The sequence below is a fragment of the Equus caballus genome, chromosome 14, assembly GCF_041296265.1.
Source record: "Equus caballus isolate H_3958 breed thoroughbred chromosome 14, TB-T2T, whole genome shotgun sequence".
NCBI lineage: Eukaryota > Metazoa > Chordata > Mammalia > Perissodactyla > Equidae > Equus > Equus caballus.
The window spans coordinates 53,543,322-53,562,289 of record NC_091697.1 but is presented as its reverse complement, the minus strand read 5'-3'; the positions used below and the strand labels follow the sequence as shown (position 1 = coordinate 53,562,289).

The following is an 18,968-nucleotide window of genomic DNA, read 5'->3' as shown; positions in this document are numbered from 1 at the left end:
CATGAGCACTTTGGCCACTTTCGGGCCTCTGGGAACAAGTTCTTGAGAGCCAGGACATCTTCATAACCCACAGAGGAGACCAAAACCATTCCAGCCTTCTGGAGGCCAAAGGTTCCTTCCCATGTGGCTCCTGCCTCAATAACCTACCCCCATTTTTTTGGTGTTTTTTTCAGTTTGTTTCTGCCTCAAGCACATTTTCCCTGTAATTTTTGGAACCCAAATATAAGGGAAATCTCATTTGCTCTGTTCTGACTCATTTACAATTAAATACACTTGTTCCCATCTGTGTCTGTATACATCTGCATACATTTGCTATAGCATCGCCCTTAATTTTAGAAAATGATGCGGCTGGTGTTATTTTTACCCTGACTGCCAAATTGGCTCAGAAGACCAGTGGGTGTTCACTCACCCAGTGACAACCCCCACTCAGGACTGTCCCTGAGGAAGGAGGTGACATTTCTTCCATGATCAGGACATGCAGACCCCTGGCCATACTGGTCTTTGTGATTGCTTGTCTTAGGGTGTCCAGCTGCCAGGACTGGGCATGTTCCTGTTTCACAGAGATGGGCCTTAACTCCCTAGGCTACTTGCTGGTAGCTGCTTCACCAAGCATTAAATTTGGAGGTGGGAGTTGGGGGGGGGGGTGCGGTTTTGCTGACTCTCAAAGAAGGTAACAGTGAGGAAGCACTGCCAGGTCATCTCAGCCCATCCCCTTCCAGGCCGGGGAAGTGAGGAGCTATCTTTACTGTTCAGAGGGTTGTGGTAGTATGTGTGGGTGCCTGCCTCACCTACGTACCTAAAAATACCACACTGTGGTTGTCTACTGCTTATTTTTGAAAAAACCCAAGTTGCATCATAAAGATACTCACATTTAATGAGATGGTGGTAACTGTCAGCACACTTCGAGCCCTTTGGATATTATCTCATTGAATAATTTTATTTATACTCATATGCTAAAATAGAACTTGGCCAACAAGAATTACAGGATGCAGAAAATTTGATGTCGAGTGCTGCCAATCAAAAAAAAGTTAATATCAGAACAATATTTGAAATAATACTTTCTGCTGATCTACAACCTCTCTTGGAAATTCTGTGATGGGCGGTGCTGCTACTGGTGGTGACAAATAATTCAAATCTACTCAGGGAAAGGCTGGGCTTTTATATTTTTTCTATAGCGCTTCCAAGATCCTGGACTTCATAGTTCATGTTGAATCAACTGCCCCTCCAAGAAGCGGCTTGAGATGATGCCAGAATCATCCAGAGTGTCTTCTTGTTGCCTGAGGCCTCTTTAGGCTGAGAAACAACAATGCCATGGGCCCCAGTTACAACTAGGGTCCACTTTTTACTCGGCTTTGTCTTGGGCCTATGGATTCCACAGAGGTGGAGAAGTCATCATCCCTGCCCTCAGGGAGCTTAATTCTTGGCCAATATTTCTAACCTAAGGTTGGAGATCAGTTACCTTCTCTCCTCTGGTGCGTTCCTGAGTATCTGCTTTCTCTGTTGAGAGCCTCTGCCCAAGATTCCTTGACTGGTTAAGATCTTATTCCTTGCTTAGTCTGAGTGGCTGCTATGCACACGCTCATACATACAAAGTCATTAATCATTTTTGGCAGTTGTGGGCAGAGTCAGCTGCTCCTTAGGCAACCAAGCCTATTATATATGACCCACTTTGCCTAGGTTCTAGCCCTACAATGCCTCTTAAAATTTCCTCTTTTTTGCCTGGCTAACTCCTTGCCATTCCTCAGGTTTTGACTTAGACATTTTCTCTAAGAAACCAGTTTGGGCTGGGTGGCCCTGCTCTGAGTTCACACAGCAGTGTATGGTAATTGCCTGGAGATGTGTCTATGTTCTACTGACTGTATGCTTTCTGCAGGCAAGAGCTGTGTTGGTCTTGTACCCTGTGTGTCTAGAGCAGGGCCTGATACTTGGTAGGTATTCAATAAATATGTATTAAATGAATGGATGGATGAACGCATTCCTAAACTAAGTCAGTTTATAGACTCCAAGCTCCATAGAGTCAACTCCACCCAATTTATCCTATGGGAGAAACCAGTTTCCTTAAAAAGAAACTGATGGGGCCGGCCCATGGCCGAGTGGTTAAATTCGTACGCTCCACTTTGGGAGCCCAGGGTTTCGCCAGTTCAGATCCTGGGCACGGACATGGCACCGTTCATCAAGGCATGCTGAGGCGGCGTCCCACATAGCACAACCAGAGGGATCTACAACTAAAAATACACAACTATGTACCGGGGGGCTTTGGGGAGAAAAAGAAAAAATAAAATCTTTAAAAAAAAAAAAAAAGAAACTGATATTGCATATGTAGAGATAAATATCTAGAGAGATCTACCCCCAAATGAAACAGTACTGACAGTAATGGTTGAAAACAATCTGGGGTAGTAGAATAACCCCAGAATTTAATTTTCTTCATTTTACTTGTGTGTGTTTTCTAACTTTTCTACAATGAGATATATATAACAAAAAAAATTCAAAAAAGAGTATACCATGCAGAATTATGCTTTATAACTGTCCTAAATTCTTTTTACACATTTGCTTTAAATGCTTCTTCCCCTTCCCAAGAAATAATAATGATAATGTTTATTAAGAGGCTGTTGTGTTAGTATGGTCCTCTGAGACATAGACACTAAAATGAAATTAGGCATGCAAAAGATTAATGGGGGAGCATCTGTGAAGAACAAAGGGAGAGGGAGCTGGGGAGGATGGTGAGAGTCTTCTAACTATGATGCAGGTTCCGACAATCTGAAAAAGAAGATGGGCAATAAGGGAGGATTGGGTAGGAAAGCTTCAAACCAAAGTGTAGTTCTGAAAAAGACTTAGCCAGGCTGATTGAAAGTCTCTGAGCAAAGGTTGCCCATCAGATGAATGGATAAACAAAATGTGGTATACATGTACCATGGAATATTATTCAGCCTTAAAAGGATGGGAATTCTGACACATGCTACAACATGGGTAAATCTTGAAGGCATTATGCTAAGCAAAATAAGCCACTCACAAAAGGAAAAACATTGTATGATTCCACTTATATGAGGTACCTAGAATAGTCAAAATCATAGACAAAAGTAGAATGGTGGGGGCCAGCTCCGGTGGCCTAGTGATTAAGTTCAGTGTACTCTGCTTTGTGGCCTGGGTTTGGTTCCTGGGTGCAGACCTATGCCACTTGTCTGTGGCCATGCTGTGGCAGTAGCCCACATACAAAAAAAAAAAACAGAGGAAGAATGGCAACACATGTTAGCTCAGGATGAATCTTCCTTAGCAAAAAAAAAAAAAAAAAGAAAGAAAGAAAAAGAAAAGTAGAATGGTGGTTGCTAGCACTGGGGGAGAGGGGGAAATGGGGACTTAATGTTTAACAGGCATGGAATTTCAGTTTGGGAAGATAAAAAAGTTCTGAAGATGAATGGTGGTGATGATGGCACAACACTGTGAATGTATGTAATGCCACTAAACTATATACTTAAAAATAGTTAAAATGGCAAATTTTATGTTATGCATATTTTACCACACACACAAAAACATTGCCCATCAGAAGAGTCCCATGTTGGGCAGGAATGGCCCCACTCTGGTACCCCTACTGTGCTCAGTCATAGGCTGAGAGCAGCCCAGAGGAAGCATGGCCTTGGTGTGGATTCTGTGATGGATCTCAAGGTCAGTCAACTCTGCTCGCTACAACAGTTCTCTCAAAGGGAAATCTGAGCAGCACATCTCCACGGCCGCCATAGCTGTGTAATGCCTCTGGACTCAGACTGCCTTGGTTCAACACCCAGCTTTGGCACTTTCTGGTTTGTGATTATGGACAAATTATTCAACTTCTCTGTGGATGCCTTTGTTTCTTTATCTATAAAACAGGTGATGTTAGAATTACCTTATAGGGTGTTACACAAATGAACTAATCTATGTAAAGTGCTTAGAACATCACCTGTCATAAAGTATGCTGTTTGTAAGAATTTGCTAGTATCATCATGAGATATTTACTGTGATACAGGCTCTGTGATAATGAGCCTATTTTATTACTTCAAAAGAGCCTTCAGGGGCCGGCCTGATGGCACAGCGGTTAAGTTCGCACGTTCTGTTTTCTCGGTGGCCCGGGGTTCACCGGTTCGGATCCTGGGTGTGGACGTAGCACCACTTGGCACGCCATGCTGTGGTAGGTGTCCCACATATAAAGTAGAGGAAGATGGGCGTGGATGTTAGCTCAGGGCCAGTCTTCCTCAGCAAAAAGAGGAGGATTAGCAGTAGTTAGCTCAGGGCTAATCTTCCTCAAAAAAAAAAGAGCCTTCAAACAACCTAAGAGTCAGGTAACAATCTCCATTTAGAGATGAGGAAACTGAGGCTTGGTGAAGCCACATAGTCAATTAGAAGTGGAGCCCTGAGTTCACAGGTGGCCCAACTCGAGAGTCCAGATCAACTGCTAGGCAATGCTGCATCCTGATCAGCCCTTTGCCTGTGGCGATGGCTCTGGCTCTACTCTAAGATAAGGGTTCCCTCCTGGTCCTTGTCTTCAAGGATAGCATCTTCATCATCATTGTTATCAAAACTGCCATCATCTTCAGCATCATTATCATCAGTATCATCCAAAAGGATTTTATTAAAAGCATCCAATTACCCATTCTGCTGTTCTGTATTTTAGACAACAGTAATTACACAGACTTCTAGGAGCTTAGCAACCAAAACTTGGATGAACATGCTAAGGGCTCCCAAATAGCAGAATAAAGGCACAGCTAAAGAGCAACTCACTCCCAGTGGTGTCTCCTTAGGCAGGCTGCTGGACCTATCTGAGCTTCATTGATTGGATGAAATCTACTTTCCTTCCACCCATGCCCTTGTGAGATAAAGTTTGAGGACTGGGAAGCACAGTGCAAACTTTAGCTGGTACTTCTCCCAGGTCTCTTTGGTTGATCCTGCCAGAGTTGATAGTGAGAACGCTCCTGGTACTCTTCACCCATGAATTGACTGCTCTCGCCCACTAGGGAGTACACGGATGGTAAGAAGTAAGGTCTTTTTGGCCACACTCACTCTCTTTTGCTCTTAGTTATCAGAATTTAATATGGTGTTATTTTCCTGGTTTGGCCCATAGGAAGGGGGGCTGTCTCTCTGCTGTAGGTCTAGATTTATGACCACTGCCATGAAAATGATCATGGTTTTCTAATCCATGTTTCTCTGAACCATATTTTTCTATCTAGGCAATCAACAAATATTAGTGAAGCACCTACTGTGTGCTGGATACTGTGTTGTGTGCTAGGGATAAGGAGGTGAATGGCTGCCTTCCTTTAGGAGCTTGCAGATGTTGGCAGGTAGGGTAGATGACAGGTCAATGTGTCATTGCAATACAGTGAGATTAGCCTTGAGAAAGGTGAATGGAGGAATGGAGTGGAATGAGATTGGAAAAATAGACCAGGACCATTCATTCATTCAGCACCTACTGTGTGCCAGACATTGTGCTGGGTACTGAGGATAAAACAATAAATAAGACAGACTTTGAAGCCGTCAGCCACATCCTAGAGGGAGAAGACCAACAATAAGCAAGTAGACAAACAAATAATTTTGGGTGGTGACATGTGCTATGAAGAAACTACAATGAGGTAGTGGGATAGAGAGTGAGTATCCAGCTACCCTAGAGAGGGTGGTCAGGGAGGCCAAAGTGAGGAGGTGACATTTGAGTTGAGACCTGAATTATAAGAAGGCATCGCCACAGGGAGATATGGAGAAGAGACCTCTAGGCAGGGGGACAGCTGTTATAAAGGAGCAGATGCCAAAGGGCCCTGTAGGTTAGGCTAAATTGTTTAGACTTTATCCCGTAATAATGGGAAGTCACTTGAGGTAGGGAGGACCTGCCTAGATCACATTTTGGAAGTCTCATCCTGGTCTCCTGGGCCACAGACTCAATGGAGACACGGGATACCTTCTCCCAACCTCCTAAACCTACAGACCCATTGGAGGGCAGGGCAGTCAGAAGACAGTACCCACCAGGCAAAAAGAGCTTTGGTCCAGAGAGCCAGATGTTTGGCTGAAAGTTCAAGGTGAGAGCAAAATGCTGAGGGCAAATGATAGTAGTCATGGGGTCACAGCCTCACTTAAGCAAATTAATGAAAGGAATAAGCCGCTGAGATTTAAGGGGGCCTTGCTCTGTGTACCACATTATGGCCCATGAAGCAGAGGAAACTGGGTTCCTTGGTATGTTCAATCTTGGGGGCACTCATGGGTTGTTGCTCAGCACAACTGGCAGAGTCTTCCGAATTCATGATTCCTCCAGTCCTGGGCTGGGCTGTGGACAGTGGGGAAAGGAGGTTTTAGGATGGCCAATGTCATTTGCTAAACTGGCCCTTGCTCAACCAAGAAAATCCCGAGAGATTTCACTGAAGGCCTAATGCCCACTTTCCATAGGATCTACTTTGCTAGATAAAGTGTGGCATGTTGTGGGGACTCAGCCCAGTCTCCTCTCTGTGTTTAGAAAAGTTTCTAATACTTCATCTAGCCTGACCACTCTTCTGCTTAAAATCCTTTAGCAGTTCCCTGCTGCCCTCGGAATGAAGTTCACAAGGGTTTATTAGCATGGCACGATTCTACTCCTGCTCACTTCTTCATTCTCTTTGACCTTGCTCTTCCTTTCTATTCTATAGCCCAGCCATGATGAGCACCTTGCTTTTTCCCAGATTCCACTATGTTTTGCGACCTCCATGCCTTTGCACAGGCTGTTCCCTTGCTCTGGAAGCCTTCCCTTCCCCTCCAAATCCCCTTCACCTGGCTAATTTGTACTCATCTTTCAGGACTCGGCTTAGATGTCAGAAAGTCTTTCCTGACCTACAGAGCTGGGGCTGAAGCTCAGTGGTCCCACAGCACCCTTCCCCTCCTTTTTTTTTGCCAGCTTTGGAAAAAAAATTGACAACCTTCCTCTCCTTTTTTACCTACTTAACTATTTACCTGAAACTCATCTTTCAGGCCTCCTGAGTCCTTCCAGACTATACCAGGCTCCCCTCTTATACATTCTCACATTTTTTTTCTTTCATGGCTCATATCACAATAGGTAATGACAGGTCTGTGAGAATGTTTAATTAAGGTCTGTCTCCTCCAGTAATCTGTAAACATCATGGGGGTATGTGCCTTGTCTGTTTAGTTCACCACTGTATCCCAAGAGCTTGGCACATAAATATTTACTAAATGAATGACTGACTGACTGAATGAATGAATGAATTCCTCTGGGTTCCCTTGACACATGGAGATTACTCCCAGCCCAGCACTTAGCTCGTTATAGCATAAGAGCCTCTATACTTCTCTGACTCTCCAGCTGTCTAGTAAGCTCCTTGAGGGGAGGAATGATGTTTTGCCCACCATGATTTCCCAGTGCTTGACACACTGCCTGGCAATTAGGCTCTCAAAAGATATTTCTGAATAGATGAATAAATGAATGAATGATGATAGGCATTCATTCATGTTCCCTTACACTTCATTCTTAATACAGCAGTCAAAACGACCTTTTGAAAATACAAATCAGATCATGTTCACTCCACTTGTTAATCCCCCATGGGCTTCCCATTGCTCTTAAAGGACAAGTCAAACTCCTTACCATCCTCAAAAAAATAAAAAAAATAAATAAAAATAAATAAAATAAATCTACAAGGTCTTAAATGATTTGGCCCCTGCCTAGTCTCTTACCTCATCTAGTACTACTCTTTTCCTCATTTACTACCCTGCAGCACACTGGCCTTTCTTCTGTTCCTTGAATATGCCAGGCTTATTCCTACCCTAGGGCTTTTACATTTGCTATTTACTCCTCTGGGACATTCCACTCTATCACGGGGGGCTCGTTCTGGTCATTCAAGTCTCAGCTCAAACATCACCTTTTTGGAGAGTCCCTTCCTGACCCCTCTATCTAGATGAGCACACCTCCTCCCCATCACTCTTAACACTTACCCCGATCTGAAATCATACTGTTCATTTAATTATTAACTACTTACTGTCTTTCTCCCTCTCTAGAATGTAAATTTCATGAGGGCTGCCCACTACTGTTTCTCCAGGGTCTAGTACAATGCATGTCACATAGCAGGCGCTCCAAAATATTTGTTGATTGAGCAAACGAATGGAAGAATGAATGAATATGATAATAGCCTTCTGTAATGGAGGGGCAGGTCCTACCAGACTCATAGGCAGACAGAAAAGTGATCTGTTGTGATTAAAGAAAGAAAGAAGCTGGACTGGTAAGAACTGATGGAGGGAGCCAGGATGGAATGTAGGTTTGCCAGACTCCACTGTGAGCTCATGGAATCCAGGAATCCCAGGACCTACTCAGCCATCCTGACTCCAGTCAACCCAGAATGAAATTCACTCTGGGTAAACCAAAAACAAAGGCTGTCCCAGCTTCCACTTTAAGTTCTCTTGTATGCAGAAAACCTATATGAGGACCTACGCGGGCAATGTAAAGATTCCTGGCAGATCTATCTCTCTGCTCTGTTCCAAGATTTTCTTTTTCTCAAAGTTTGTTGGAATTTAGAAAAAATTGTTGTTAGGCAACAGAAGCAATGAATGGAGCCAAATGACTCATTTGCCAATACACCTGAGATCTAAAATATATTAATTTAATTTATATTACAATGCAACAATTCTTATTTTGATAGCACTTTTCATACTCCTATAAAAATCTAAAAATGCCAGACAAAAAAAGAATTTTTAGAATGGTGACTACAAAGAACCAGGTTTCCATAATGAAGCCCACTGATACTTTAAACAGAAGGATAAAGCACAACCCCCTCCCTTTTCCCCCTCCCTTTTCCCCCTCCCCTTTTTAAGACTGCTTTTTAGTTATAATTTTGCTTGGTTGTCACAGTTTTTAACTTTTCTCCTTTCAGCTTCTTTTTCTCCATGGTTATCAACAAAAATATGAGCATGAAAGGGGCGAGAAGTGTTTGTTTTTGAGTACACATCTTTGATCATATCAGAGAGGAAAGAATCATGAACACGCATTGCTGACTAATTTTAAGAACTAAATCTTGATTTCAGTTTCTGCAGGGAAGATGAATAACACGAATAAAAAGAACCTTACACGTGTTTCATAAGTGTCAAGGGGCTAAGTTTGGTTCTTTTATTTAAAACTTAACTCACTGGTTAAGGCCAACAGCATCCTCTATTAGAAGAGGCTTGGAAAGGATACAGGTAAGCTCCTGTCCTGAGCGTCCCTCAAACCCACACCCAGCCCCACTTGTCAAACTGCTTCAAGCTGTGCAAGAAGACAAAACATAGCATAACCACCAGGCATTTAAGTTACCTCTGGCAATGGTATAGTCTTGACATGGAGCCTATTTTGAATGGGGCTTTTCAGCAAAGAGTTTTTAAAAGCCATTAACATTTCAGAAGCTAAATGGGGGTTGTAAAAGTTGGCTTCTGGATTCTGGCAGATCTGGGTCCCAGCACTGCCACACACTCCCAATGTGACCCAACCCTCTGTTGTCTCATTTATAGACTGAGGAGTGCAACAGTAACTACCTTAGGATCATTGAGAGGCTTGGATGACATGTGACGCTTTTAGTACAGAGCTTGGCATATACCAAAGACTTAGTAAATATGAGATTATTATTTTTAATCGTTGAGTGTTAAAATAATTATTGTTGTATGAACAAATGAATTAATGAATGAGTTTTAAGTATATTTGACTTGACTCTGTTTTCTGCCCAGGCTTAGACTAGTTATTAGTGATTCTCAACTCTGGCTGCACTTTAGAATCACCAGGAGATTTAAAAAACACTTAGTTTCTACCTAAGAACAGGTAAATCCAAACCTCTGGGGGTGGTGCCTGGCTATCATATGTTTAAAAAGCTCTCCAGATGATTCTAACGTGCAGCTAGAGTTGAGAATGACTGAGCTACACAGAAATGAAGAAAATACCGTGAAGTTAGCTGAGCTAATGGACAAAACTGCCAGGCTGGGCAGGGCTTTACTGCTTTTCCCCTACTCATCTGAAAAGGAAATGAATCGCAACTAGGGCCCCAGGCATCCAAACACTTGACCCTGAGGTGGTCCCACACTTTGGTTTTACCTTTAGTTTTTACTGACTCTTGTCCAAATCTATGCTCTTTGTTGGCTTTCTCCAGGCTAAGCCAAGAGTCTCTTGGATCGCTTCTATGGAACTTCATGGGGGAGGAATGCTCATCATTTCATGGCCACAACAAGAGGTAAAGATTTTCCAACCTTTTATTCCAAAGCTGCCAGGTCTTCACCATTCTTGGATCTTCACTCGTTTTGGTTCTGCCTTCCTTATGGGCTGCAGAGTGCCTCAAACAAGATAACATTCAGGAAAGTAGTTTGTAAATTGTAAAGCTATTTACCAGCACGATGTAGATAAATAATAATGAAGCCCTCATCGGGGCCAGCCCCATGGCCGAGTAGTTAAGTTCACGTGCTCCACTTCAGGGCCCAGGGTTTCGCTGGTTCGGATCCTGGGCGCAGACATGGCATCACTCATCAAGCCATGCTGAGGTGGCATCCCACATGCCACAACTAGAAGGACTCACAACTAAAAATATATTTATTTTTACAATATATGTACTAGGTATAGGGGGTGCTTTGGGGAGAAAAAGGAAAAACAAAATCTTAAATAATAATAATGAAGCCCTCATAATGTAGAGAATCTTAAAAATGATTCCTTTTTTTTTTTGAGGAAGATTAGCTCTGAGCTAACTACTGCCAATCCTCTTCTTTTTGCTGAGGAAGACTGGCCCTGAGCTAACATCCATGCCCATCTTCCTCTACTTTATACGTGGGACACCTTCCACAGCATGCCTTTTGCCAAGCGGTGCCATGTCCGCACCTGGGATTCAAACCTGTGAACCCCGGGCTGCCGAGGAGTGGAACGGGGGATCTTACTCACTGTGCCACTGGACCAGCCCCTCAAAAATGATTCCTGATAGTTCATCTTTATGGACATTTTGACATTATTTTGTGTTACTTTTAGAATATTCCATACATTCTTGCTGATTGACTTTCTTTTTTTTGTGAGGAAGATTGGCCCTGAGCTAACATCTGTTGCCAATCTTCCTCTTTTTTTCTCCCCAAAGCCCCAGTACATAGTTGTATATCTTAGCTGTAAGTCCTTCTAGTTCTTCTATGTGGAACGCTGCCACAGCATGGCTTGATGAGTGTTGTGTAGGTCTGTGCCCAGGATCTGAACAAGTGAACCCTGGACCACTGAAGTGGAGTGTGTGAACTTAACTACTATGCCACCAGGCCAACCTCAGCTGATTGACTTTTTTTTTTTTAAAGATTGGCACCTGGGCTAACAACTGTTGCCAATCTCTCTTTTTTTTTTTCTGCTTTATCTCCCCAAACCACCCCTGTACATAGTTGTATTTCTTAGTTGCAGGTCCTTCTAGTTGTGGGATGTGGGACGCCACCTCAACGTGGCCTGACGAGCGGTGCCATGTCTGCGCTCAAGGATCCGAACCCTGGGCCACCACAGTGGAGTGTGCGAACTTAACCACTCGGCCACGGAGCCGGCCCCCTGATTGACTTTTTAAATTATTTTTTCCTTAACATTCTTGGTGCAGCCTTAACCCTTGTGATTATGTGCACTATGTTCAGGAACCTAAAGTAAGTTGAAATCTGAAGTTTCAACCCAAATTTCATCAATTGACATTAGTGACCAACTCCTTGGCTTCAATGACACTTGATTTTCCTTCTATATCTATGGCAGGTCATTCTTTCTGCAAATATTTTTTAAAGTCCATTTTATGTTCTAGGCACTATGCTAAATTATAGGAACAGATAAGTGAAAAAGTCAGACAAGCTCCCTGTCCTCATGGAGCTTACAGTCTCACGGAGGAGATAGAAAATAAACCAGCAGACAAACAAGACAAGTTTAGAGAGGGATGAGTGCTATAAAGAATAGAAATGTATCGGGGGCCTGCCCAGTGGCGCAATGTTCTGCTTCTTGGTGGCTCGGGGTTCGCCGGTTCAGATCCCGGGTGTGGATATGGCACCGCTTGGCAAGCCATGCTGTGGTAGGCATCCCACATATAAAGTAGAGGAAGATGGGCACGGATGTTAGCTCAGGGCCAGTCTTCCTCAGCAAAAAGAGGAGGATTGGGAGCAGATGGTAGCTCAGGGCTGATCTTCCTCAAAAACAAACAAACAAAGGAATAGAAATACAGTAATGTGGTAGAAAGTGACTGAGGTATGGGGGGTGTAGTCAGGGAAGGCCTCTCTGACCAGGTGATGTCAACATTGGCCTTCAAGAATGAGAAGGGGGTGAGGAGTGAATAGGCAGAGCACAGAAGATTTTCAGGACAAATACAAAGTAAAAATACTTTGCATGATACTATAATGATGGATACATGTTAATATACATTTGTCCAAATCCATAGAATGTACAACACCAAGAGTAAACTGTATTGTAAACTACAGACTTTGGGTGATTATGATGTATCAATGTGGCTTCATCAATTTAACAAACATACCACTCTCGTGGGGAATATTGATAATGGGAGAGCCTGTGCAGGTGTGGGAAGAAGGGGTATATGAGAAATCTCTGTCTCTCTCTTTCTCAGTTTCTATTTATTTTTATTGAGGTTATACTAGTTTACAACATTTTGAAATTTCAGTTGTACATTATTACTTGTCTGTCACCATATAAGTGTGTCCCTTCATCTTTTGTCCCCACCCCCCCAACCCCCTTCCCTTGGTAACCACTGAACTGTTCTCTTTGTCCATGTGTTTATCTTCCACATATGAGTGAAATCATCTGGTGTTTATCTTTCTCTGCTTGGCTTATTTCACTTAACAGAATACCCTCAAGGTCCTTCCATGTTGTTGCAAATGGGATGATTTTGTCTCTTTTTATGGCTGAGTAGTATTCCATTATATATATATGTATGTATACCACATCTTCTTTATCCAATCATCAGTCAATGGGCACTTGGGTTGCTTCCACCTCTTGGCTATGTTGAATAGCGCTGCAGTGAACAGAGAGGTTCATAAGTCTCTTTGAATTGTTGATTTCATGTTCTTTGGATAGATACCCAGTAGTGGTATAGCATCTTTCTCTCAATTTTGCTGTGAACATAAAACTGCTCTAAAAAAGTAAAGTCTTAGGGAAAAAACTCACTGAAAAGATTGAAAAAAAAAACCCAGTATAAGTGATCTCAAAAATCCAATATATACGTAGCCACTAAATAAATATTTAACTAAAAAAAAAAAAAAGACTGAGGCCAGCCCTGGTGGCCTAGTGGTTAAGTTCGGCACCTTCTGCTTAGGCTGCCTGGCTTCGGTTCCTGGGCACAGAGCTACGCCACTTGTCTGTTAGTGACCATGCTGTGGTGGTGTTTTGTATGTGGCTCACGTACAAAACGAGGAAGATTGGCAGTGCATGTTAGCTCAGGGTGAATCTTCCTCAGCAGAAAACAAACAAACAAAACAGAACAAAAAAAGACTGAGAAGGAGACAGGCTGAAATAGAGGGTGCAGCAAATGCTAAGACTCTGATGTGGGAAAGGAATTGGTGCATTTTAGGAAAGGAAAGGAGGGCTCTGGGGCTGCAGAGGGCAACTCAATCTTCTGTTCTGGCTCCTCTTCCTCGTAAATGTTGGTCCTGGGCCTCCACCTCTTCTTGCCGCACATTCTCCAGGTGCAGATGACCCACATCTCTAGCTCCACTTGGGCCTTTCCTGAGTTTAGATTTGGATATGTCCCTGTCTACAGGATATCTCCTCTGAGACGTTTGGTAGGCACAAAAACATGACCAAAGCATGACCAAAGATAGCTCTTTGTCTGCATTACTTTCCACCCCCATCCCCATCTACTTTACCTCCAAGGCTCTCCATCTGCGTAAATGGCACCACTATTTCCTCAGCTGCTCAAAGCAGAAACCTCCACATCCAACCCACTGGCAAGACCTAGGATCCTCTGTCCTTTTGTATAGCTCCCAAATCTACCTACTTCTTTCCATCCCATTATACTTATATGTTATATATTATCCTATTCACAGTAAACTTAGAAGTGCTCCTATTCCTCTCCTTGCAGGTGACCACTGTAACACCTTACTGTGTGTTCTTACAGACTCCTAACTATTCATTCAGTTGAGTGCCTGTTACCCGCCAGTTCTAGGTGCTGGAGTCAAAACAGTGAACAGTAGAGAAAAATACCTGCTTTAATGAAGCTTACATTCTAATGGGGAAGACAGACTATAAGTAAATAAATAACCATATAACGTGTTAGGTGTTGACAAGTGCTATGAAATACGGCAGGGTAAAGAAATAAAATGGAGAGGGGAGGGAAGGCAACTGGGTACTGGTGTTATTTTACCAAGGGTGGTTAGGGACAGCCTCTTGGACAAGGTGACATTTGAGCAGAGATCTGAAAGAAGTGATAGAGTGAGCCAAGGGGCTGTCTAGAGGAAGATCATTCCAAGGAGAGGGAACTAGAAATGCAAATGTCCTGAGACAGGAAAGTGGTTGATGTGTTACAGGAATGTCTAGGACCCCAGCATGGGCTGGAGTGGAAAGATGGAGAGGAAAAAGTTGAAGATGGGTCTAAAGTTGCTAGGCAAGATCATGTAGATTTTATTCAGAGTGAGATGGGAAGAACTGGAGGATTTTGAACAGATGATACGTTTTAAATGGCTCAGCTGTTATGAGAAAAGAGCATTAAAACAAATATGTATACATTGTTCAAACATAAATGAGGTATTATGTGTATTGCTTTACAATCTGCTTTTTTCCAAAGTGAATGTTTTAAAAACAAAATATGATCACGTTCTCTCTTTGTTTAAAATCCTTTATGGCGCCCCATTCCCCTCACAATAAAGTCTAAGGCCTTACAAAGCCCTCTCCAGTCTGGCCCCTGCCTACCTCACCAGCTCCCAAAATCACAGAACTTCTTTTCCTGGAATGGGACGCAGGGCCTTCAAACTTGCTCGTCTGTTGGTCTAGAATCAAACTTTTTCCTTCCCTCCCAATTCACCTTGTCAGTGTATTTTCTAGATCCCATTTATTCATGCTTTCATTCATTTAACACATATTTACTGAGGGACCTGCTATGTGCCAGGCGTGATAGGGACATAGCACTGAACAAAACAGACAAAAATTGAAGGCTTAAATTCTAGTAAGAGGAAGACAGGAGAAAACAATAAGTTAAAAAAATATATAAATATAAATATACAACTTTATATGTCAGATGGTGATACACCCTAAGGAGAAAAATAAAGCAAGGAAGGAGGGATGGGATATTGAGGGAAGGGGCTGCAATTTTAGATAAGGTGGCCAAGAGGAAGTCTCACTAAGAAAGTGACCCCTGAGCGCAAAGACCTGGGGGAGGTGAGGGAGTGAGTCAGGCAGCTTTTGGAGGAGAGCATTAGAGACAGAAAGCAAAGGCCCTGAGGCGAGAGCCTGCCTGCTGAGTTCCAGGAATAGTAAGGAGGCCAGTGTGTCCGAGTGTGTGGGGGCAGATGAGCTCTGGAGGCCCTTATAAGGACCTTGCCTTTTACTAGGAGTGCGATAGGAGCCATCGGAGCTTTTGGGCAGGAGAGGAGAGACATATTTGGACTTATATTTTCACAGCACTCCAGCTGCTGAATTGGGACTAAACTGAGGGAGACGAGGGCAGAAGCAGGGAGACCAGTTATGAGGCTCCTGTGAAATTCAAGCTAAGTGAGGATGATGGCTTGACTCAAGATGGCAACAGTGGAGATGGTAAAAAGTTGGTGGACTCTGAATCTATTTTGAAGGTAGAAGCACAGGATTTGCTGAAATATCAGATATGAAACATGCGAGAAAAAGAATATAGTCAAGGATGACTCCAAAGGTTTGGGCCTAAACAACTCAGAAGAATGGAGTTGTCACTTAATGAAATGAAGAAAAGTGTAGGATCAGCAGGTTTGGACAGAGGTTTCAGGAAATCAGTTTGGATGTATAGACATATAAAGTGTGAGATGCCTAGATACCTACTGGATATCCAAACGGTGGTATCAAGCAGGGAGCTGGCGATGGGAGTTTAGAATTCAGGGGAAAGGTTCAGGTTGAGATATAAACTGGAGTTGTCAGCATATGGAAACTAAAAGACTGGATGAGATCACCAGTGGGTTGATGGCAGATGGAAAAGGAGGTCCAAGGATGGAGCCCTGGGACACTCGAACAGCAGTTCTTTTTTTTTTAAGATTTTATTTTTCCTTTTTCTCCCAAAGCCCCCCAGGTACATAGTTGTATATTTTTAGTTGTGGGTCCTTCTAGTTGTGGCATGTGGGATGCTGCCTCAGCCTGGCTTGATGAGCAGTGCCATGTCTGCGCCCAGGATTCCAACCGGTGAAAGCCTGTACCGCCGAAGCGGAGCGTGAACTTAACCACTTGGCCATGGGGCCAGCCCCTCTAACAGCAGTTCTTAAACTTTTTGATCTTAAGATCCTTCTTCATTCTTAAAAAATTTTTGAGGATCACAAAGAACTTTTGTTTACGTGTTTCATCTACCAATGTTTACTGTACTATTACATGTTATCATAAATAACATTTTTTAAAGAAAAGTAATGTTTTCTAAAACAAAATTCAGGGAGAAGTGTCATTGTTTCCCATTTCTGCAAATCTCTTTAATATCTGGCTTAATAAAAGGTAGCTGGATTCTAAGATCTGCTTCTGCATTCCATGTGATGCCATATCATACATCATGCAGTCTGTGGAACACTACTGTACACGATGATAGAATTTTGAGTCAAAAAGGCAAATGATATTTTAGTAATATTCTGAAAATAGTTTTAACCTTATTACTCCCTGAAAAAGTCTCCAGAGTCCTCAGATTGCCCTTTGAGAACTGTTGTTCTAACATTTAGAAACTGGGATGATTTAGAAGGAATCATCAAAGGAGACTAAGAAGTTGCAGCCACGTTGACTGGAGGAAAATCAGAAGAGCCTGGTGCCTTGGAGGCCCAATGAAGACAATGTTTCAAGGAGGAGAGTAATCTGCTGCTGATGGTACAACTCAACTGTGGACGGAGACTGACGACTGGATTTGGCATCATGGAGGTCATCAGGGACCCTGATAGAGGCAGTTTTGGTGGGGAGCGAGCACTAAAGTCTGACTGGAGTGGTCACAGCATAAAGGCCACTTCCTCCGGTCACTGAACCCCAGACTAGGTTAATTTCCCCCGAAATCTACTTGTATCTCTCCCCTATCTTCACACTTGACCTTCTTTTTAATAGTTTACCTGTGGTTTTTTTTTTTTTTGAGGAAGATTAGCCCTGAGCTAACTACTGCCAGTCCTCCTCTTTTTGCTGAGGAAGCCTGGCCCTGAGCTAACAGCTGTGCCCATCTTCCTCTACTTTCTATGTGGGACGCTTACCACAGTATGGCGTGCCAAGCGGTGCCATGTCTGCACTCGGGATCTGAACTGGTGAACCTCAGGCCACCGAGAAGCAGAACATGAGAACTTAACCGCTGTGCCACCGGGCTGGCCCCAAGTTTACCTATCTTAATACCTCTCTTCCATTACATTTTAAGTTGTATGAGAACAAGAGATCAAGTCAGTTTTGTTCACTGCTGCTCCCCCGACACATAGCATGTGCCTGGGACATAGTGAATGCTCATCTTCCCTAGTAAGCTTTTCAAGGTTTCTCAGAGATAGGGAACTGACTCCCCTTAGCTTACAGGGCACACTGCAAATCTCTCATCATATTCTTTCGGTCATCTGACCTTTCTTTTCCCAAAACAAGCCTTGCACTTTTATTGTTAATCTTAGTCCATTCGGGCTGCTAAAACACACTATCACAGGCTGGTTAGTTTACAAACAACAGAAATTTATTTCTCACAGTTCTGGAGGCTGGAAAGTCCAAGATCAAGGCGCCAGCATGGTCATGTTCTGGTGAGAGCTCTCTTCCTGGTTCATAGTCAGAACCTTCTTGCTGTGTCCTCACATGGCAGAAGGGGCAAAGGATCTCTCTGCAGCCTCTTTTTTAAGGGCACTAATCTCATTCATGAGGGCTCTGACCTCAGGACCTAATCACCTCCCCACAGCTCCCCCATCTCCTAATACCATTACCTTGGCCATTAGGTTTTCAACATCTGAATTTTGGGGGATACAAACAGTCAATCGATAGCAGGGCCCCGCCCCATGCTTAGAAAGGCCTAATGCTTGGTTTAATGCTCCACTGATGCTGTCTTGAAATTATTAATAATTTTTGAACATGGGGCCTTGCAAATTAAGTAGCTGGTCCTGAATGAAATGATGTACATACAAAGTTGTGGAGCATAATTCTTTAATTTTGTCCCCTGTAAGTTCAAACAAATATTTATTGATTGATTACTAAGTTCTGACGTAGCCAAATGTAATGAGAGGAAGCCATGGCCACTCCTAGCAGGGGAGAACATAAGAGCAAAGACTCTGAAGCTAGTAACAGAATTGGGGTGTAGTTGGACAAGAATGGCCTTTTTTTTTTTAAAGACTGGCACCTGAGCTAACATCTATTGCAAATCTTTTTTTTTCTTCTTCTTCTCCCCAAAGCCCCCCAGTACGTAGTTGTATATTCTAGTTGCAGGTCCTCCTGACTCTGCTATGTGGGCACCTCAGTATGGCCCGATGAGCCCTGCCATGTCCATGCCCAGGATCCAAACCGGTGAAACCCGGGGCCGCTGAAGGAGAGCGTGGGAACTTAACCACTTGGCCACTGGGCCGCCCGAGAATGGCCTTTTCAAGGTTTGTCTTTCTGTTGAAGGTTGTTCTCTCCCTTCATGGTCCTATTGCCCTTTGTCAGCATCTCTTCACTAGCACAAATTTTATTTTTCCTTTTTTTCCCCAAAGCACCCTGGTACACAGCTGTATATTTTTAGTTGTGGGTCCTAGTTGTGGCATGTGGGATGCCACCTCAAGCATGGCCTGATGAGTGGTGCCATGTCTGCACCCAGGATCCGAACCGGGGAAACCGTGGGCTGACGAACCAGAGCACAGGAACTTAACCACTCTGCCAAGGGGCCGGCGTGTTGCCACCCGCCACC

General features: G+C 43.3%; 2 protein-coding genes across 6 annotated transcripts in view; one reads left to right on the top strand and one right to left on the bottom strand.

Moving 5' to 3' along the window:
* The window catches only part of CTNNA1 (catenin alpha 1), a 314,003-nt gene that overhangs the window by 110,413 nt on the left and 184,622 nt on the right, over positions 1 to 18,968 (top strand). For 4 of the 5 annotated variants that reach the window (XM_070234165.1, XM_070234167.1, XM_070234166.1 and 1 more), the window contains one exon: positions 10,095 to 10,175. In XM_070234165.1, coding sequence (XP_070090266.1) covers positions 10,160 to 10,175 — 16 coding nt within the window. In that variant the 5' untranslated portion in view covers positions 10,095 to 10,159. Of the gene's footprint in view, positions 1 to 10,094; positions 10,176 to 18,968 lie in introns of those variants that run through there. The other variant, XM_070234164.1, reaches the window with a different exon arrangement.
* The window catches only part of LOC102150735 (proline-rich protein HaeIII subfamily 1-like), a 53,939-nt gene that overhangs the window by 27,886 nt on the left and 7,085 nt on the right, over positions 1 to 18,968 (bottom strand). Inside the window, exon 3 of the mRNA XM_070234693.1 lies at positions 10,192 to 10,264. The gene's annotated coding sequence lies outside the window, so the exon portion shown is untranslated. The remainder of the gene's footprint in view (positions 1 to 10,191; positions 10,265 to 18,968) is intronic.